The sequence below is a fragment of the Podarcis liolepis genome (genome assembly GCF_965112155.1).
Source record: "Podarcis liolepis genome assembly, chromosome: 6".
In the NCBI taxonomy this organism is placed as follows: domain Eukaryota; kingdom Metazoa; phylum Chordata; class Lepidosauria; order Squamata; family Lacertidae; genus Podarcis; species Podarcis liolepis.
In genome coordinates, this window is record NC_139559.1 from 66,168,655 (window position 1) to 66,184,604 (window position 15,950).

The 15,950-nt window shown below is 39.3% G+C and overlaps 1 protein-coding gene across 1 annotated transcript in view; it reads right to left on the bottom strand.

Moving 5' to 3' along the window:
* The window catches only part of PIGK (phosphatidylinositol glycan anchor biosynthesis class K), a 98,635-nt gene that overhangs the window by 26,197 nt on the left and 56,488 nt on the right, over nucleotides 1–15,950 (bottom strand). Inside the window, exon 10 of the mRNA XM_083510579.1 lies at nucleotides 20–95. Within this exon, the coding sequence (XP_083366705.1) occupies nucleotides 20–95 (76 nt within the window). The remainder of the gene's footprint in view (nucleotides 1–19; nucleotides 96–15,950) is intronic.

Consider the following 15,950-nt stretch of genomic DNA (forward strand, 5'->3'; position numbering starts at 1 on the left):
AAGAAATAAAGCAGCATACCTGATGTATTATTTGTGCTACAGGAAGTTGTTCTGCATATTTTAATGCCTCCGTTGCTACTTCATCCACAGCACGGCTGGAAAAAAGAGAGATTTTAATCAGACACTGTAAAAATTAGGAAAAAGATAAAACCCAATGGCAACTCACTGCTTTTAGGCATACAAACCCAAGTCCCCAATCTATCTCAAATTGCACAGCTATTATTTTTAAATGCATTACATATTCGAATGCCATCCACTTCTTTTGAGCCTACCTCTCTCCGTTTTTTGGTCACGGTTTAAATTCTTCATAGCTATAATACTAGCTTTAAGTCTTTCTGTTCCACATAAAAATTTGCAAAGGTCAGGTCTCCTGAATAGCCCAGAGACTTGGGGAGCGCTACTGAGAGAAATGGCACAGGTTTCCATATTGCATTTGATTCCCATCCCACCCCCTGGCAATTGAAATGCAAGGAGTTGCATTCTGCACTCTAACATTCAACAAACTTGTGAATGAAATAATTTATAGAAATTGATTGTGTATCCCCCAAACTGATTGTTGGAAGGCTGTTAGAAAATGTTCTAGATAAGAACAGAGGTGTTTTAGGATGCACACCCATTGAGGAAGGCAGAGAACATAAGGAAATAATACTTGGCTGGTAAACTCAGCCAGGAGGAATCAATTTCCAGCAGTAAACTGGTGCAGACCCAAATCTGATCGGAATAATTTTCCAGATAGACATCTCATAACTCTACCTTTTCTCCAAAATAAAAGCTTGTTTAAACATGTGACTAACACCACATCTTGTTTGACTATCTTTTAGCTACTGAACTGTCTAAGTACCTGAAATTAAAAGTGGAAACCCCTCCCATTATTATTATTATTATTATTATTATTATTATTATTATTATTACTACTACTACTACTACTACTACTACTACTACTACTATACCACCCATCTGACTGGGTTTTTCTTCCTGTGCCAGGACTGTGGGCAAGAACCCTAAATTGTGAAAACATTTTGAAATTTGCAATCCTTTGGAGGGCAAGAAAATAGGTTTCTATGTAAAATACAAGTGTCAAGGCTTTGAGAGAGACAAGTTAGTTGGAGTGAAGAAAGAGCAAGGCAAAGAAAATGAAAACCAGGAACAGTACACTTCGGACAATTTCTTTGTACAGTCATTAACTAATCTTATTTCAGTGCCTTTGGGGTTTTATTTTTTCCTCGTATATAATTTTGGATTTGCCTACCACTCAGAAAAGAAACACCAGACTAGTCTCTCTTTAGGACGGTTGTAGATTTTAAATGCAAGCACCAATCAGGACTTTGGAACTGCAGTAATCAAGAGTAATGTGACTAACCACTGTGTGATTTCAAGGTAATAACTGCCATGATAATAGACATTCTTGCACTCTGATTGGCTACCAACTATTATTAGCCTACCAGGACAACAAGATCTGCATTTTGCATAGTTATTAAGAAACAACAGTAGAGTGATTATGTAAATCAAGTGCTCACAACCAGAGTATAGGGAATTTCCACAGCTGTGGGTGGGAGAAGAGGAATGAATGCACAAACATTCTGGATTATTCATAAAATCAAAGCCATTTTATCAACATAATGAAGATATTTGAAAATAATTATAAAAATGTCTAGTGGTGTCTCAGTATATGAGAACCACAACGGGCCAGCAAGTCAGCTGCACAAATTAAGCTCTCCTGAAGTATATATAGAGGATACACACCAAAAAACTTAAAAAATATGCCCAACCCTCTTAAATATGTTGAATGTACACTTAAAATGACTGAGTCCTCAGTATGCCAAATTCAAAACATGCCTATGACTAACTTTCTATGGCCTTCTTATCATTGGGGGGGGGGGGGATTCTTGAAAGATCAGGACAACCATTTCATGGGTTTAGCGATTCATTTTCTAAATGGCCCCCATGCTGTTCATCTAGGAAACTAGGAAATCAATATTACCCACTGCACACTTCAATAATGTTGCCTGCAACTGGGTGTATCTGTGTATCATTCAGACAGAAGGGCACCACATTCAAGAGAAAACTTTGTTTTTTAGTGTGTGCAATAAGACTTATGTATACCTAGTCCCAGGAAGATCACTGGCAGATGTAGTATCAATTATCCAGCAACAATGGATACATATGTTCCTCTATTAAAACTCACATCTTTAAACACTGTGCTTAGGGAGAAAATACTAACTGGACTTTCAAATAACATTCCCATGATCTTCAAAACAGTTGCTCTACAAACTAGAAGAAATTCTGAAAATTGCACTTGGCTGCAGCTGCCCGGAACATGTAAAATTACTATAAACAAAAAACTAATGGGGAAAATATGGTTTTGCCTTTTTTCAACTTTGAACAACTGGCAGCATTTGGGGTATAGCCAATATACCCCTCTCTATGTATTGTCATTCCTTTTTTCTCTGACGGCAATACAATCGTTACTAAAAATTCTGTGTGAGTGTGCACACACACACATATCAGTTTCAAGACAGGCATTTTTATAGGGTGCAATAAAAATCAAAAGGAAGCTTTTAATTAGGTTTTTTTAAAAAAATAAAATGGCTATATATTCATTAGAAGTAACTATTTACATTAATGTCCTTGCTCTGCATTCCTGAAACCTAATCGGTCAATTTACTTTCAGGCTATTAACACATTTAGTTGCTTTAGAGATAAACAGAATGTATTCTAACATAGTGTCCCTAAAACAATATTAAAACGTCTATCATTTATTTATATAAAAAAACTGTATACAGCTGTTCATTAAAAACCAGTGATTTACACCAACCATATACAGATACAATCAAAACAAGGTAAGAATTTAAAATCAGAGATCAACTATTGTCTGTTACAGAAAGATGTTTTCTTAATTGCCTGCATAGATTTGGTGGCATGGAAAAGTTTGCACCAATTATTTAAAGGCTTAAAAAGAAGGCACCTGCCTGACAAGTCTCCTTATCACAAGCCCATGCAACTCTGATCTCCACTGATATTTTTTTAAAAGAACAAGTTCAGATGTACTTTCTAGTTGATGAGCCTTTTCAGTCAAATGAGCATCTGTTGCCTAAATGCCGCATGAATGAAGAGTCCGTTAATCTTGAAAGAGACTCCACAACCAAAATTGCTCATACTGCTGTATGAAAACCCTCTGGAGGTACATTTTAGCATAGCAAATGCTCACTAATAATCAAGAGACCTACAGAGAGTTTATGAAATCTGAGGACTCCCAGTGACTGAATTATGCCTCAGAACGCAGAACTATTCATTTGGGCAAGTACAGCTGGTTTAAATTATTTAGAAGCAACATCCCACAATATATCATTAAACTTTCCATATAACATTTTGTATATTTAGTTTACTTACAACTTTCGCAAAATATAGACTTAATGAAGTCTTAGCAGCAGCAGCTCTCCACAGTGTACTAATATTACAAGATCTTGCCTGAGGCCTGCTACATTCCCACTTGCCTCCACAATTATTTTGGCAAGGGACAGAATTTATTTTTAGACTAATATAAGCTGCTGCTGCTTTTTTCAAATATGCCCCCATACCCTACAGATGCCAGTCTGAGGGAAATGTCTTAATGTAAGCAATTTGTTCCTTTACATTTAAATACATTATCACTCACTACTGTAAATCAACACAGAGAAAAACAGCTTATAGATAAAGCCTTTGACTGGTCTCGCCAAGAGCTGAGAGGTAGGTTTTAGGCAGGGATTTCAGAACAAGATAAACCCTGCTTCACCAGAGGGTTATGACTGGGAAATAGGCATTGTCCCATACCCTAAACACTTTGTTGAAATGTGAACTGTTAACTGACTAAATGCTCTTCAGTTAATTAACTTTCTTGATTTAAACCGATTAATGCTATGACAGCAAATACCTTTGACACCTCTGGTTCTATAACTGTATTCATTTTCATACCGAAGTTTATTTGTGAGTGCAAGAATCGAGTGTAGAAAAAGCAGTGTCATACCACTTTAAACAGTTATGCCTTCTCACAAAGAACCTTGGGAGCTGTAGTTTGCTAAGGGTGCTGAGAGTTGTTCGGAGACTCCTGTTCCCCTCACAGAGCTACAGTTGGTTTAACAATCAATCATTCTTCCAGGTAACTCTGGGAATTGTACCTCTGTGAGGACAGACCTCCCCTAAAAAGGCACAGTTCCCAAAATTAATTGAGGGATGCCATGAATGTTTGAAGAGGTTTGACACTTTTAAATATATCATGCAGATGGGCCTCTGATTAATTTTGGATCAATTTAGTATGAAATGGTCCCATTTTTCTAAATAACTGTGGTGCTTTCTGTTGGCCAGTCTTGGTGATTATCAATAGAACACACAGACAAATGATTTGAGCTCTTTATATTGGTACCGGGACAAGAAGCATTTATAATATTGAGTGTCCCTTGATTTGATGATAACAGAAATGAATCAAAACAAGGCAAACATATAAATGTGTTTCCTTATCTAGCTGACATTCAAGTCAAATGTTCTCCATCCAGGTTACATTCAATTTAAAAACAATTTCACAGACCCTTGATTAATGACAGGGAATGGGAAACAGAGACAGGACTGTCTTGCCAACGTAAACATCAAAGGCTCGGTCTGATGAACATTAGGTTTCTCCCTTATCAAACTTCCCAAGCATGAAAATCTAATTGTAGATATCCACAGGTGGTAGATGGAGACATCCATGCATTCTGGGACTATAGAAACTTTGGTGGACACTGTTGGGTAGTTCCAGTTCACCTTTTGTTGCAGACATGGGTTAGGTTTGGAACTATATTCACAGCCAGAGCCATGAATATGCATACATATGTATTAGCATATCCAAATGCCCCTGGATACAATTCGAGGGGAACCTTGCACATGTAGCGTGTCACATGTCTGTTTACATTCCAGCACAGACTGCTGGGTCTCGTGAGCGGAACTTCCGCTCAGTGTATTGCTTTTGCTTTTGAGTCTCTCTCTGAGAAGACAGCAAGGAGAGACGACATGTTTCTTTGTTCTCATTTATGTAAAATAGTTTTAGTATGTATCCACAGCCTCCAGCCTCTTCTGTTGTGCAGTTTACTTTGCTACATATAGTGTGCTCAAGGCAGCAAGCTTGAGTCGCTGATTTACGTCGGAGCCAGAGTCAGAAGAAGACAGAGGTTGGAGCACTGCAGAATCTCATAACTTACTTACTCTCTGTGCCATCCCACTCCCTGACCACAGACTCACACACAAAAGGCCGAAATTCCCAGAAAAATGGTCCAGAAAGCAAGAGTGAGCCCACAGCGTCTAGAGGGCCTCGAATTGACTCCAACATTAGCTTAGGCTAATCAAGGTTGCTTTCAAGATTTGAAACAAACTGGAAAGCTGCCCAAGGGAAACCCTGGTTAGCCTTAATGTCAGTTAACGTAAGTGCTGATGAATGAATCACCTAATCAGTCATGGGGTGGAAGTCATATTCCAGAAGAAAGGAAAGAGGGTCATACAGCATATGATCCACTCACAATTGTTCAACCAAGGTTAAGCAATCAGGAGTGTTAACATACGCACCAGTCCAGTGTAATGAAAACAAAGTAGAAGACATATTTCCAATGGATCACACAGGCTGATGAACATGTCATTCTGAAATGGACTGAGTCTATCTTATTACAATGGTTATTTATATATCCTATTTGGTTTGCTCTAATGGAACAAATCTCTCAACAGTAAAACACAGGCAAGACTGTTTAAGTGATGCAATGCTACAAGTGTGGGGAAATGGTGCAGTTTTACGACAAGAATCAGGGTTTTTAGAGTACAAAAGAAAGAGGAATTGAAATGACTTTTAATTATTAAATCTATGTATCCCACTGTCTCAACCATAAATAAACCACCGGGTGATTGTTGCTTTTATTTTTGGCCATTATTAATAAAAACAAAATGCCAGCACTAAATGAGAAAACGCCATCAAGGTTTCCCAGAAAGCAAAGACTTAAGAAGCACTGTACCCGCTTTAAATGAATAGATTCAAAACCTGAGCATTGAAAAGTATATTTACAATAACCAGATGACAGGAAATGAGGAACTGGGCTTTGGTTTAGGGTAACTATACAAAATAGTGGTGACTGCTTAATATAAACAAATTTGAAGTAAAAGAATGTGTGTTGAAATGAAAAAACCACATAGTTTTTGCCCTTGAAAAGCACATACAGTCATACCTTGGGATAAATACGCTTCAGGTTGAGCACTTCCAGGTTGCACTCTGCCGCGACCCGGAAGTAACGGAGCGTGTTACTTCTAGGTTTCGCCGCTCGCGCAGACGGTCAAAATGACGTCAAGTGCATGCGCGGAAGTGGCGAAACGCAACCCGTGCAAGCGCAGACGTGCTGTCGCATCTTACGTTCTGTTCGGGATGCGAACGGGGCTCCGGAATGGATCCCGTTCACATCCCAAGGTACCACTGTACTAGCTAGGTACAATAAGACAAGCTGTAGGGAGTCTCTGAGTCAAGTATTTCCCTCTTTCCCTTTTCTCATGGAAGCTTTCACTGCTGCATTTGGTTAACTGCTGTTTACCATGTTATCCAAACTGACAAACTGTAGTTGACATTTATTATAGTTAATTAAAAACTAACTTCAACCCATGGTTGCTTAAGCTGTCTGGTTTCAACTAACCCTAGTTAATGTTAAACCATAGTTTCGGGTTTAGATGACACAATGAATCGTGGTTAGCTAAAAGTAAAAACCAAAGTGTTGGAACTCTTCCTTGCGGTGGAAGGTAGGGCAGAGAAGCCCAAGGTTCAGCACGACAGCTCACCACAGCCAATGAGAGAATCAGATGCTTACCAGTGTATTCTACTTCTAAGATGTGTTTAAAGTCTCCTATGATCTGTTCGTCTGCATTATTCATGATGAAACAAATAGAAACATTTGATCATAAAATGTGTGTTTGAAAACCTCAGTATTATCCAATAAGAAAAGGTCAACTGTGATAAATCAGTTGTTAAAAAGAATCACACTGTAGAAAATGTAATTTACTCCAAGTTAGTTCAGATTTCCATATTAGAATTCTGCTGCACCTATGAGGGAGAATAATTTAAGCTACTTTCCTGCACTATGCAGTGACAAAATGGACAGCTGGTAGCTTACCTTAGGTGACCTTGAATGACTATCTAGCAGAATGCTAATGTGAATCTTTTGCAAATCGTTACAGTGGAGCCTGAAAGTCATGTCTTTAATGGGCAAACAATTAGTGCATATTCAAAGACGAAGAAAGGCAAGAGATATGGTTGTTACGATAATATGTAGGTTTTTCACAATCCATAAATACAGCTAAGCATACCAAACTCTGCTTGTAGGATGATCTGCAATGACCCTTCTTCACAACACTTTAGGCCTCATCACACCTGATCTTTAACATTATTTCAGTCCAAATAGGTAGCAAAAACTGCTATATATTTTTGTAGGCAAAAACGTAGGAAGTGGAAGAGAACTCCAGTTTTTAAAAATAAGGTTATAATGAATTTCCAAGAACAACTAAGGAGGTCCTCCTGTGTGTTCCTTTACATTCTGATGTTCAGTTGGTAAGGATACAGGACAGGACCTTCTCTGGTGTAGCACCCAGGTGGGAAATTCACTCCCCTGGGAGGTTTAGCTGCCCTCCCCTTCCCACATTACTAACATTCCACATATACCTTAAAAAAAAATTTCTGGCAAAATTTCAAGTTTAGCTGTTGCATAGTGTTTTTCCTGTCCTTTGGCTCTTCAAAAAAATTATTCCTGCTTTTCCATTTTTTATGGCTTTGTTTTTTTAGCTTTTCTTAGTATTATTGCTGTTTTAACTCCATTTACTTCCTCTTTTGTTGGAGGGGGACATGAGGGGAAACAAATAAATAGCCAGCCACCTATCGATTGGGGCATTTTCATGTTTACATGCAGAATTAAGATGACCATGCTCTGTAGGGAACAAGACTTCTGTTTCTTTAAGAACTTTAAGGAAGGCATTGCAGAGGCAAACCTCATCCTGGAACATTGGAATGATAGATAAAGCTTCGCCTATAGCATCCCTTTCTCTTTCAAAATAAGATCAGTGAAGGTAAAAGCAATGAGTTTGCTTTTTTAAAAGCATATCATTAAAACAGAATCCTAACCACGCACCTTGAAAGAACCAGTTCTGATCAGGTGACATGGCTCACAATGGAACACACAAGGGGAAGAGACTTCATTAGAGATTTTCCATTTAAGGTCATTTGAAAGGATTTTTTGAACACCACTTTTGTCCTAGTTTCTTAAAATGCATGCAAAGACAGTTATTTCTCAGAAACCTAACTCACAAAATACTCTGTCAGGATTTTCATAAGCATTACTAAAAGTGAGTTCACTTTTTCTTTTTTCTTTTTTCCACTCCTGAACTCTCTAATCTGTGGTTCAGTAATCTCAAAAAAAATGGACCTTTGGAAGTATTTCCTGAGTAATCTGACAGACAGAGCATACATTTCCCATTTTGTAATCCACTAGTAATTTCCTATCTGGAGAACTACAAGCGATTAATTTCTGCCAATCCATTTATCCTTAACCAGCTCAAGCTCCCAAGATAGGACAGAAAGCCACAGAACACTATTTTCCATCAGTAAATAATAAATTCACCTGCACTTTCCACTTCTCAGAGCGTTTTTAAAAATAAAACCAAACAAAAGGCTCTGCAAAATTATAGAAGTAATCTGGATTCTCAAAGGCCACATAAGAAAACCACTATAATCAGTAATAAAACTGAATGGTACTTTAATAAATCAGAATTTGCTGTTGGAATTGGGACGGCTTATAAGATGTTCCCATCTTGGTTTGAGGCTTGCTTATTTGTTTATTTTTAAAGTTTAAGAGTGCAAGACTATACTTGAAAAACAACAACAAATATGGTGGGTATTATTAGTGCTGCTGTGAGTATATATTGATGCATTGCTATGCCAGCATACTACTCCCTGGAGCACCTCTGTCAGTATAAGGTCAAAAACAAATAATAATATTATAATAATTTATTATTTATACCCCGCCCATCTGGCTGGGTTTCCCCAGGCACTCTGGGCGGCTTCCAACAGAATAGTAAAATACAATAGTCTATTAAACATTAAAACATTAAAAGCTTCCCTAAACAAAGTGGAAACATGGGTGGGGTGTAGGAATGATAGAAAGAAGCACACTTACACCCAATCCTACGCTGCTTCAGACTCTGTTCAGCTGCTTCAGATAAAGCCAATTTTTAAAAAATCACAAAGGATTCAATGGAGAGAGAACATATGTGTACACACAACGAATACAGTAGTGTACAATACTCTCCTGCACCAGCCCTGCCCACCCACCTACTGATGATGCTGGAGTAACTCTGCATCCAATTCACAACATTCCAACAAGCACAGAAAATTCCTCCACTGATAGGGTGCACAGCCTAGAGCTACTATCTCTGCCTGGCTGGAGGTCATGTACATTTAGGAAGCACACAAAGGAGAACTCTGGTGACAGAAGCTAAGGGAAAGGGGCACTTTGCACAACAACCTGTCTCCAAGACACAGAAAGTAACTTCCTTCCTTCCATGTTGTGTGCTCAAATAGCAGAGTGTGTGTGTGCGCGCGCTGTATAGGGGGAGTTAAGCCACGGTGTGTACAACTTTCCTGGACTCCAAGTATTTTGGTTAGTGCTGCCTGCGCTACAGACACTTAGAACTGACATGGACCCTGCGACCGTCATCTGAGGCCCTTCTTCATGCACCTCCTCCATGAAATATGCGGAGGGTGGCAACACAAGAACAGGCCTTTTTTGTGGTGGCTCCCCATTTGTGGAATGCTCTCCCTAGGGAGGCTCGCCTGGTGCCTTCACTACATGTATTTAGGCGCCAAGTGAAAACGTTTCTCTATAACCAGGCCTTTGGCTTATTAACGTTCTATGCCCTTTTAAATGTGTTTGTGGGAGGGGTGTTACTGGTTTGTTTTGTTTTTGTTTTAGTATGTATTTTGTGATCTCCTTTTGTATATTTATATTGTGAACCATTCTGTGATCCTTGGATGAAGGGCAGTATACAAATTTAATTTTTAAAAACACACACACACAGGGGGGAAATCTCATGCCACTGTCATACCGGATAGGTTGTGTTGTAAAGGTAAAAAAGTAAAGGACTCCTGGACGGTTAAGACCAGTCAAAGGAGACTGTCAGGTGCAGCGCTCATCTTGCTTCAGGTCGAGGGAGCCAGAGTTTGTCTGCAAACATCTTTCCAGGTCATGTGGCCAGCATGACTAAACTGCTTCTGATGCAACGGGACACCATGACGAGTGCCAGAGTTCAAGGAAACGCCATTTACAGTGGTACCTCAGGTTAAGTACTTAATTCATTCTGGAGGTCCGTACTTAACCTGAAACTGTTCTTAACCTGAAGCACCACTTTAGCTAATGGGGCCTCCTCCTGCCGCGCCGCCGGAGCATGATTTCTGTTCTCATCCTGAAGCAAAGTTCTTAACCCAAGGTAATATTTCTGGGTTAGCGGAGTCTGTAACCTGAAGTGTATGTAACCTGAAGCATATGTAACCAGAGGTACCACTGTACATGGGTTGGGGCAAGAGTGTGTCTCAAGGCCCTGTTCTCACCACTGTTGAGTGCATTGACTCATTTCCTGGCTGAGTGACTGACATAAGGGTGTTAACACTACTGCAACCTGTGAACACTAGGGGAAAGCAGTGCTGTCACTGATATTGGTGGTGTGGCTGGTGGTGCTATTCTGCTCCCCCTGTCACAGTACATTTCAAGTCCTGTGTTGGAAGTATATAGGGTATGATGCCCATTAAACCAACAATTTGCCAGATTAAGTATCCTGGCATAAAGGGATTCAGTAAGGGAATCCTAGCCACACTCACTTGATATAAACTCAGTGCAGAGGACTAGCCTGCACAATCTTCCTCACTGAAAAGTACACTGCTCATTGATTCAGTAATGTGGGATGCTGAAGATCAGAGCCTTGATTGTGCCTTCCTCAAGGATCTTAGTTCTGTAACTGCAGATGCCAAAATGTGAACTGCAATAGTGGAACATTTTCATGGCACTTATTATTCCGCAGGCAGGGGAGACCAAATTTAAAACCTGGAATACAATATAATCTAGCTGTGCAATCCTTCCAATGAGATTCTATTGGGCCTATCGATTCTATCACTTCAATTCCCCCCCCCCCTTCCTTTCAGAATGTAAATGAACTTGCTCCTTCATAAAATCCCAAATACTAGTGTCAACTTATTTTTCCCCTACTGCACAAGAAAGTCACAGTTAGTTAGATTCATTTGAGAATGAAGAGATAAGAGTACTTAACACTAAACTGGTTAGAAAGTTTCAGCATTAAACAGATGCAAATCAGCCCAAAGCGCATTCCCTAGAAATACTGCAATGATTTACCAAAATGGTATATACTGTGCAGTAGTGGGGAACTATTTCCTTCCATTACAATTGCATGAAAGGATAAGATCTAAGGGTTCAAAAAAGCCAGGAACATCAGAATAAATATTGCTTATTAAGCTTGTATGTGCAAAAACTATTTGCACTGCTCCTTGCACTGGGAAAAGCATATCACCAATAGCACTGTACTAGTGTAAGTATGTAAGTATTGGAGAAGTGATGAGAGCGGGCCTTCGTGCAGTCTTCATTTTTTTCTCCATTAGTCTGCCTTCATACCACAGCATAAAACTCTTGCACATGAAACAGTAGTACTTCCGGAGGTGGGGTGAAGAAAACTGGGCTCTTTACGGTCCCAGAGACCACCACCTAAAGATGATGATGTAACATGAATCTCAAGACACTGGAACTGCTGTACACTGACAGAGGGTAGAACCAGCCCATCTGTCCCCCTACTCATTCAAGAAACAAAATGTTGCTATGGCTAGAGCAGCGGATCTCAAAGGATGTGGCACACCACACTGGTGTGGAAGGAGAGGGTGCCAGGCGTGGCAGGAAGATTCAAAGACAATCAAAGAAATGTTTAAACATTTCAGTATAGTATAGTACAATATTGTATAGTATCAACATTTTTTTATTTATTTGCAGAATATGGATAGATGCATTTTCAAAATGAAATGGCCTGCATTTCAAGTGATCGCACCTTGACAATGAAACATAGGAATACGCTACTGGACTCTTTTTGGATACACAACCAGAAACAGTTTCCATGCCTCTCTTCAAGAGCACTGGCTATTCATCTACAGTTCTCCACGAGATGTTGTTGTGAACAGGGATTTTCAATTTTGACAAATATGAAGGATCAGAAAAGAGACTTCTTTGTTGATGAGATGAGAGTTGGTTTGTCTCAAATTAGACCAAATATAAATGAGATTACCCAGCAAAAGCAAGCTCACAACTCTCACTGACTGAGTTTGCATACATGCTTAAGGTAAGAGCCTCACTTATATTTTGGGAATGATTCCTGTTCTTATGTAGCTGCATTGTTATGTATTGTGTGTTATAAATCGAACACTGCCAGGAGTTGCTTCTTTTTGTTTTCTGGTGTATTTCTTATCAATAAAAAAAATCAGTGTGGTATAAGCGAATTTTGGCCTTCTACCAAAATTGGTCCTTAAGACACCCTACAATGGTCTGATCAAGGTTCAGTTCAGTGAATGTCAAAGATGCTCAGTAATATCTCTAAAAGGATACTACTGGGCCAGCTCTGTGGGATGAAAACTAGCCTATTCAACCTTGTATTCACACACCTCTTCTGAAACACAGGTTTTACAACACAGTACCAAAATGGTAAGAAGTAAACCCATTGGAGTTTAGAACTCCATTTCCTTTTGCTGTCCAAGTCAAGAAATGTTGAATGCATATTAAGATTTCTAGTGTGTGTGGTTGGTGAATACAATGTAGTACTATAAATAAATCAATAAACAGAACATTAAAACAAAGCAGATGAAATACTGTGCTAGTGTGCAATTCAGTACATGGATTAAAAGTTTATAAAACTCATTTGTGTGGTCTTTGTGCTTAAGTGCTTTCCTTTCTGAGATGCGCATCTTCAATACACTGGAGAGGAAATGACTTTTTAAAAGGCACAAACAGCATTTAGTAAGCTAAAGAACACCTACCCATAAAACCACAGTATGCAATTTCCAAACATTCAGACTCAGCAAAATCAAAAGTAGTTGCTTCCAGAACAAAGCCACACACTCTACTTAAATATAGTGATCAGACCAAATTATATACATTCAAACTTCAGTCTTCAGGTAGAAGCCTATTCAGAGAAATGAACACTCAACCCCCCCCCAAAAAAAAAACCCTAGGAAAGAATCTATTTTCTCCTATTGTCCTCTCACTCAGAAAACAGCTTGACTGTTTATGTCCTTGTGCAGATAAATTCCAAGTGGGGTGAAGTACAGAACATTTCATCCCAAATGAGAACTATGGGCTTGAAAATATATTTAATGGCATGAACCCTTAACTGTTACTGCTTTTTCCTCCTGTACAATTAGTATTAAACTTAACATTTATCTTTTTCTGACAGCAGCTCCTGCCATTAAATGAAATCATGCTCTCTTACTAATGTGGTTACAACCCACAGAGCAGTATATTAGCAGACCTGAATTACAACATTGCACATGAATGGCTTCTAGTGGCAACAAACAAAAACAGTTTTAAAAGCCTGGAATGTCAGGCAACACACACAGCACTCTAAGACCATAATGCACATTATTTATTTCTTACACCCACACCAACCCAACATATATATTGTGTAAGACAGAAAGAGAAATGTCACAAATGACATACAGAGGCCCCAGCAACAATCAAATTTTCTGGCTATTCTTAATCACATAAAATGTGTAAGTCTCTTGACTGCATACAGCATGATTCACAAATAATGGAACAACTGGAGCCTGTGTAGTGAAGTAGTTAATGTCAGACTAGGACCTATGGGACTAGGGCAACATCTGTCTAATCCCTAGTTTAAAAACTCATTTTTGTTGGAAGCTGTCATCTTATAATTGCAGCATATTACTATCAATAGCTATTAAGGAAGCAGTACAACGTCCATGAAACAGCAGACAAATATCCTATATTGGATACGGACAGTGGTGCACAAATACTCCTATGCATACCAGATTCATATGCCCCTACCCACTCAACAGACAGCTGTCACTATCAAAGTTTATTCTACGGCAGGGATCTACACATTTTGGCTTGGGACAGCGGCTATTTTGCTAGGTGATGTTTGGCTTTCTTGTTGCCTCCTCTACAGAAGCAAGATGTGTCCCTGCTGCATCCGCTACCAGGTGAGGATTTGGGAAAGTAATTGTTTCTTTTACAAAATGGTGTGTTGCCTATGTTTGCAGCAATCCCTCCATTTCACCCCCAAACAATGATGCTGATTCTCAGCATCAGGTGTGTACAGGAATAATTTTGAAAGAGTAGTTTGGCCAATGTGTGGGTGGGTGGGTGGGTGGGTAATTTTTAGAAATTCAGTATTCCCAAGGGGCAGCCAGGGCAGACAACAAACGCCAGCAAGCTGGGGGAGCTGGCTGTAACCTGGAGACTCAGAATAGCCACTGCTCGTTCATTGTGGCTCCATTGCTTAGGGACCGTTCTGAGCTGTGGCTGTTAGCATACAGCAGGCCAAGAGCTTATCCTAGGCATCTCCTGTGGAAGAAGTGAGGGTAGTAGCATCATCAGTTGCTCAGAGCTAGAGCACATTAGCCACTCAACAAGCCAAGACAGCATCCTTCTGTATACCAGCAGTTGGGAATCACAAATGGGGAGAATGCTGTTGAACTGATGTGTTGATTGTGGGTTTCCCATAGTTATCTAGTTAGTTGCTGTGGGAACAAATGCTGGACTACTTGGACCTTTGGTCTAATCTAGCAGAACTAGAAACTAGACTAAAGTGAAAATAGATACACATAAAATGCCATGATTTTATAAACTTCCATGTCCCCCTTCTGAAAGAAGAAAAGACCAAAGGAATTGGGCCAAGGGGCCCACTGACACCCAGTTGGTAGAGAACCCACAAAAAAACTGTAGCCACCTTTCCTTGCTGGTTGCTAGGATTAAACATATATTTGCTGTTGACAACATTGCAGCTGGACTTGTCGAACCCTGTCACAATAGCCCAGAATGGTTTTGGGATTTACTGTGCCATAGAGGAACAATAAATGAATCTCAAAATGAAAAGGGTCTATGATGCAAGTCAGTTAGTTAGTTACTTTTATAAATCCACAACAAGAATTCGTGAGAAGTCTGCTTTTACGGATAGGATGCCAAACCTTGATAACTCTGAAAGAATATGAAGATCCAGGAAGCGACAGGATCATCAGGCACTGACATAAACTAAAGTTCCTGTCTCCTTGCTGTGCTCCTACCATTGCAAATGACACAGAGTTCTACCGGGTGCATGACTTAGCTCAAGCTGGTGAAAAAACAGGCCTTAAGGACCAGAATTACTACAGAGTATGCTTTTCCCATGAGTAGGCCTTTCATTCTAAAACAATATTTTTAAGTTGTAGCCCTTAAATTTCAGTAGGTGAAAATTCAGAAGAAAAACGTGGTGTGATAGAAGGTTTGAGGGAAAGGCTCTCAAAAAAGGAACAAGAAATAGAAAGACGTGAAAATTGCTTGCACCATCTGGTGGATGCTGATTGAAACTGGAAAACAAATGAATTTTGATGTGTTTATGCTGGTGACCTGAAGGGTTTTTGAAATATTTCAACTCTCAATAAAGGATGGCCATATGAATTGCCTTGTATTGTCTATAATAATAGTAATAACACCAGCAAATAAAATGACTGCTTATTGCTAGTCTGAGAAATAATGTCATTGAAAGAAGTATAACAAGCCTTAGGAAACAATTCCAATTTTACATGAAGATATGAAGCTAGAAAAGGTAAGTGGCTTGAATACTGAAACCATTACTTTAAACAAAGAATCAAAACAAGTTGAAAA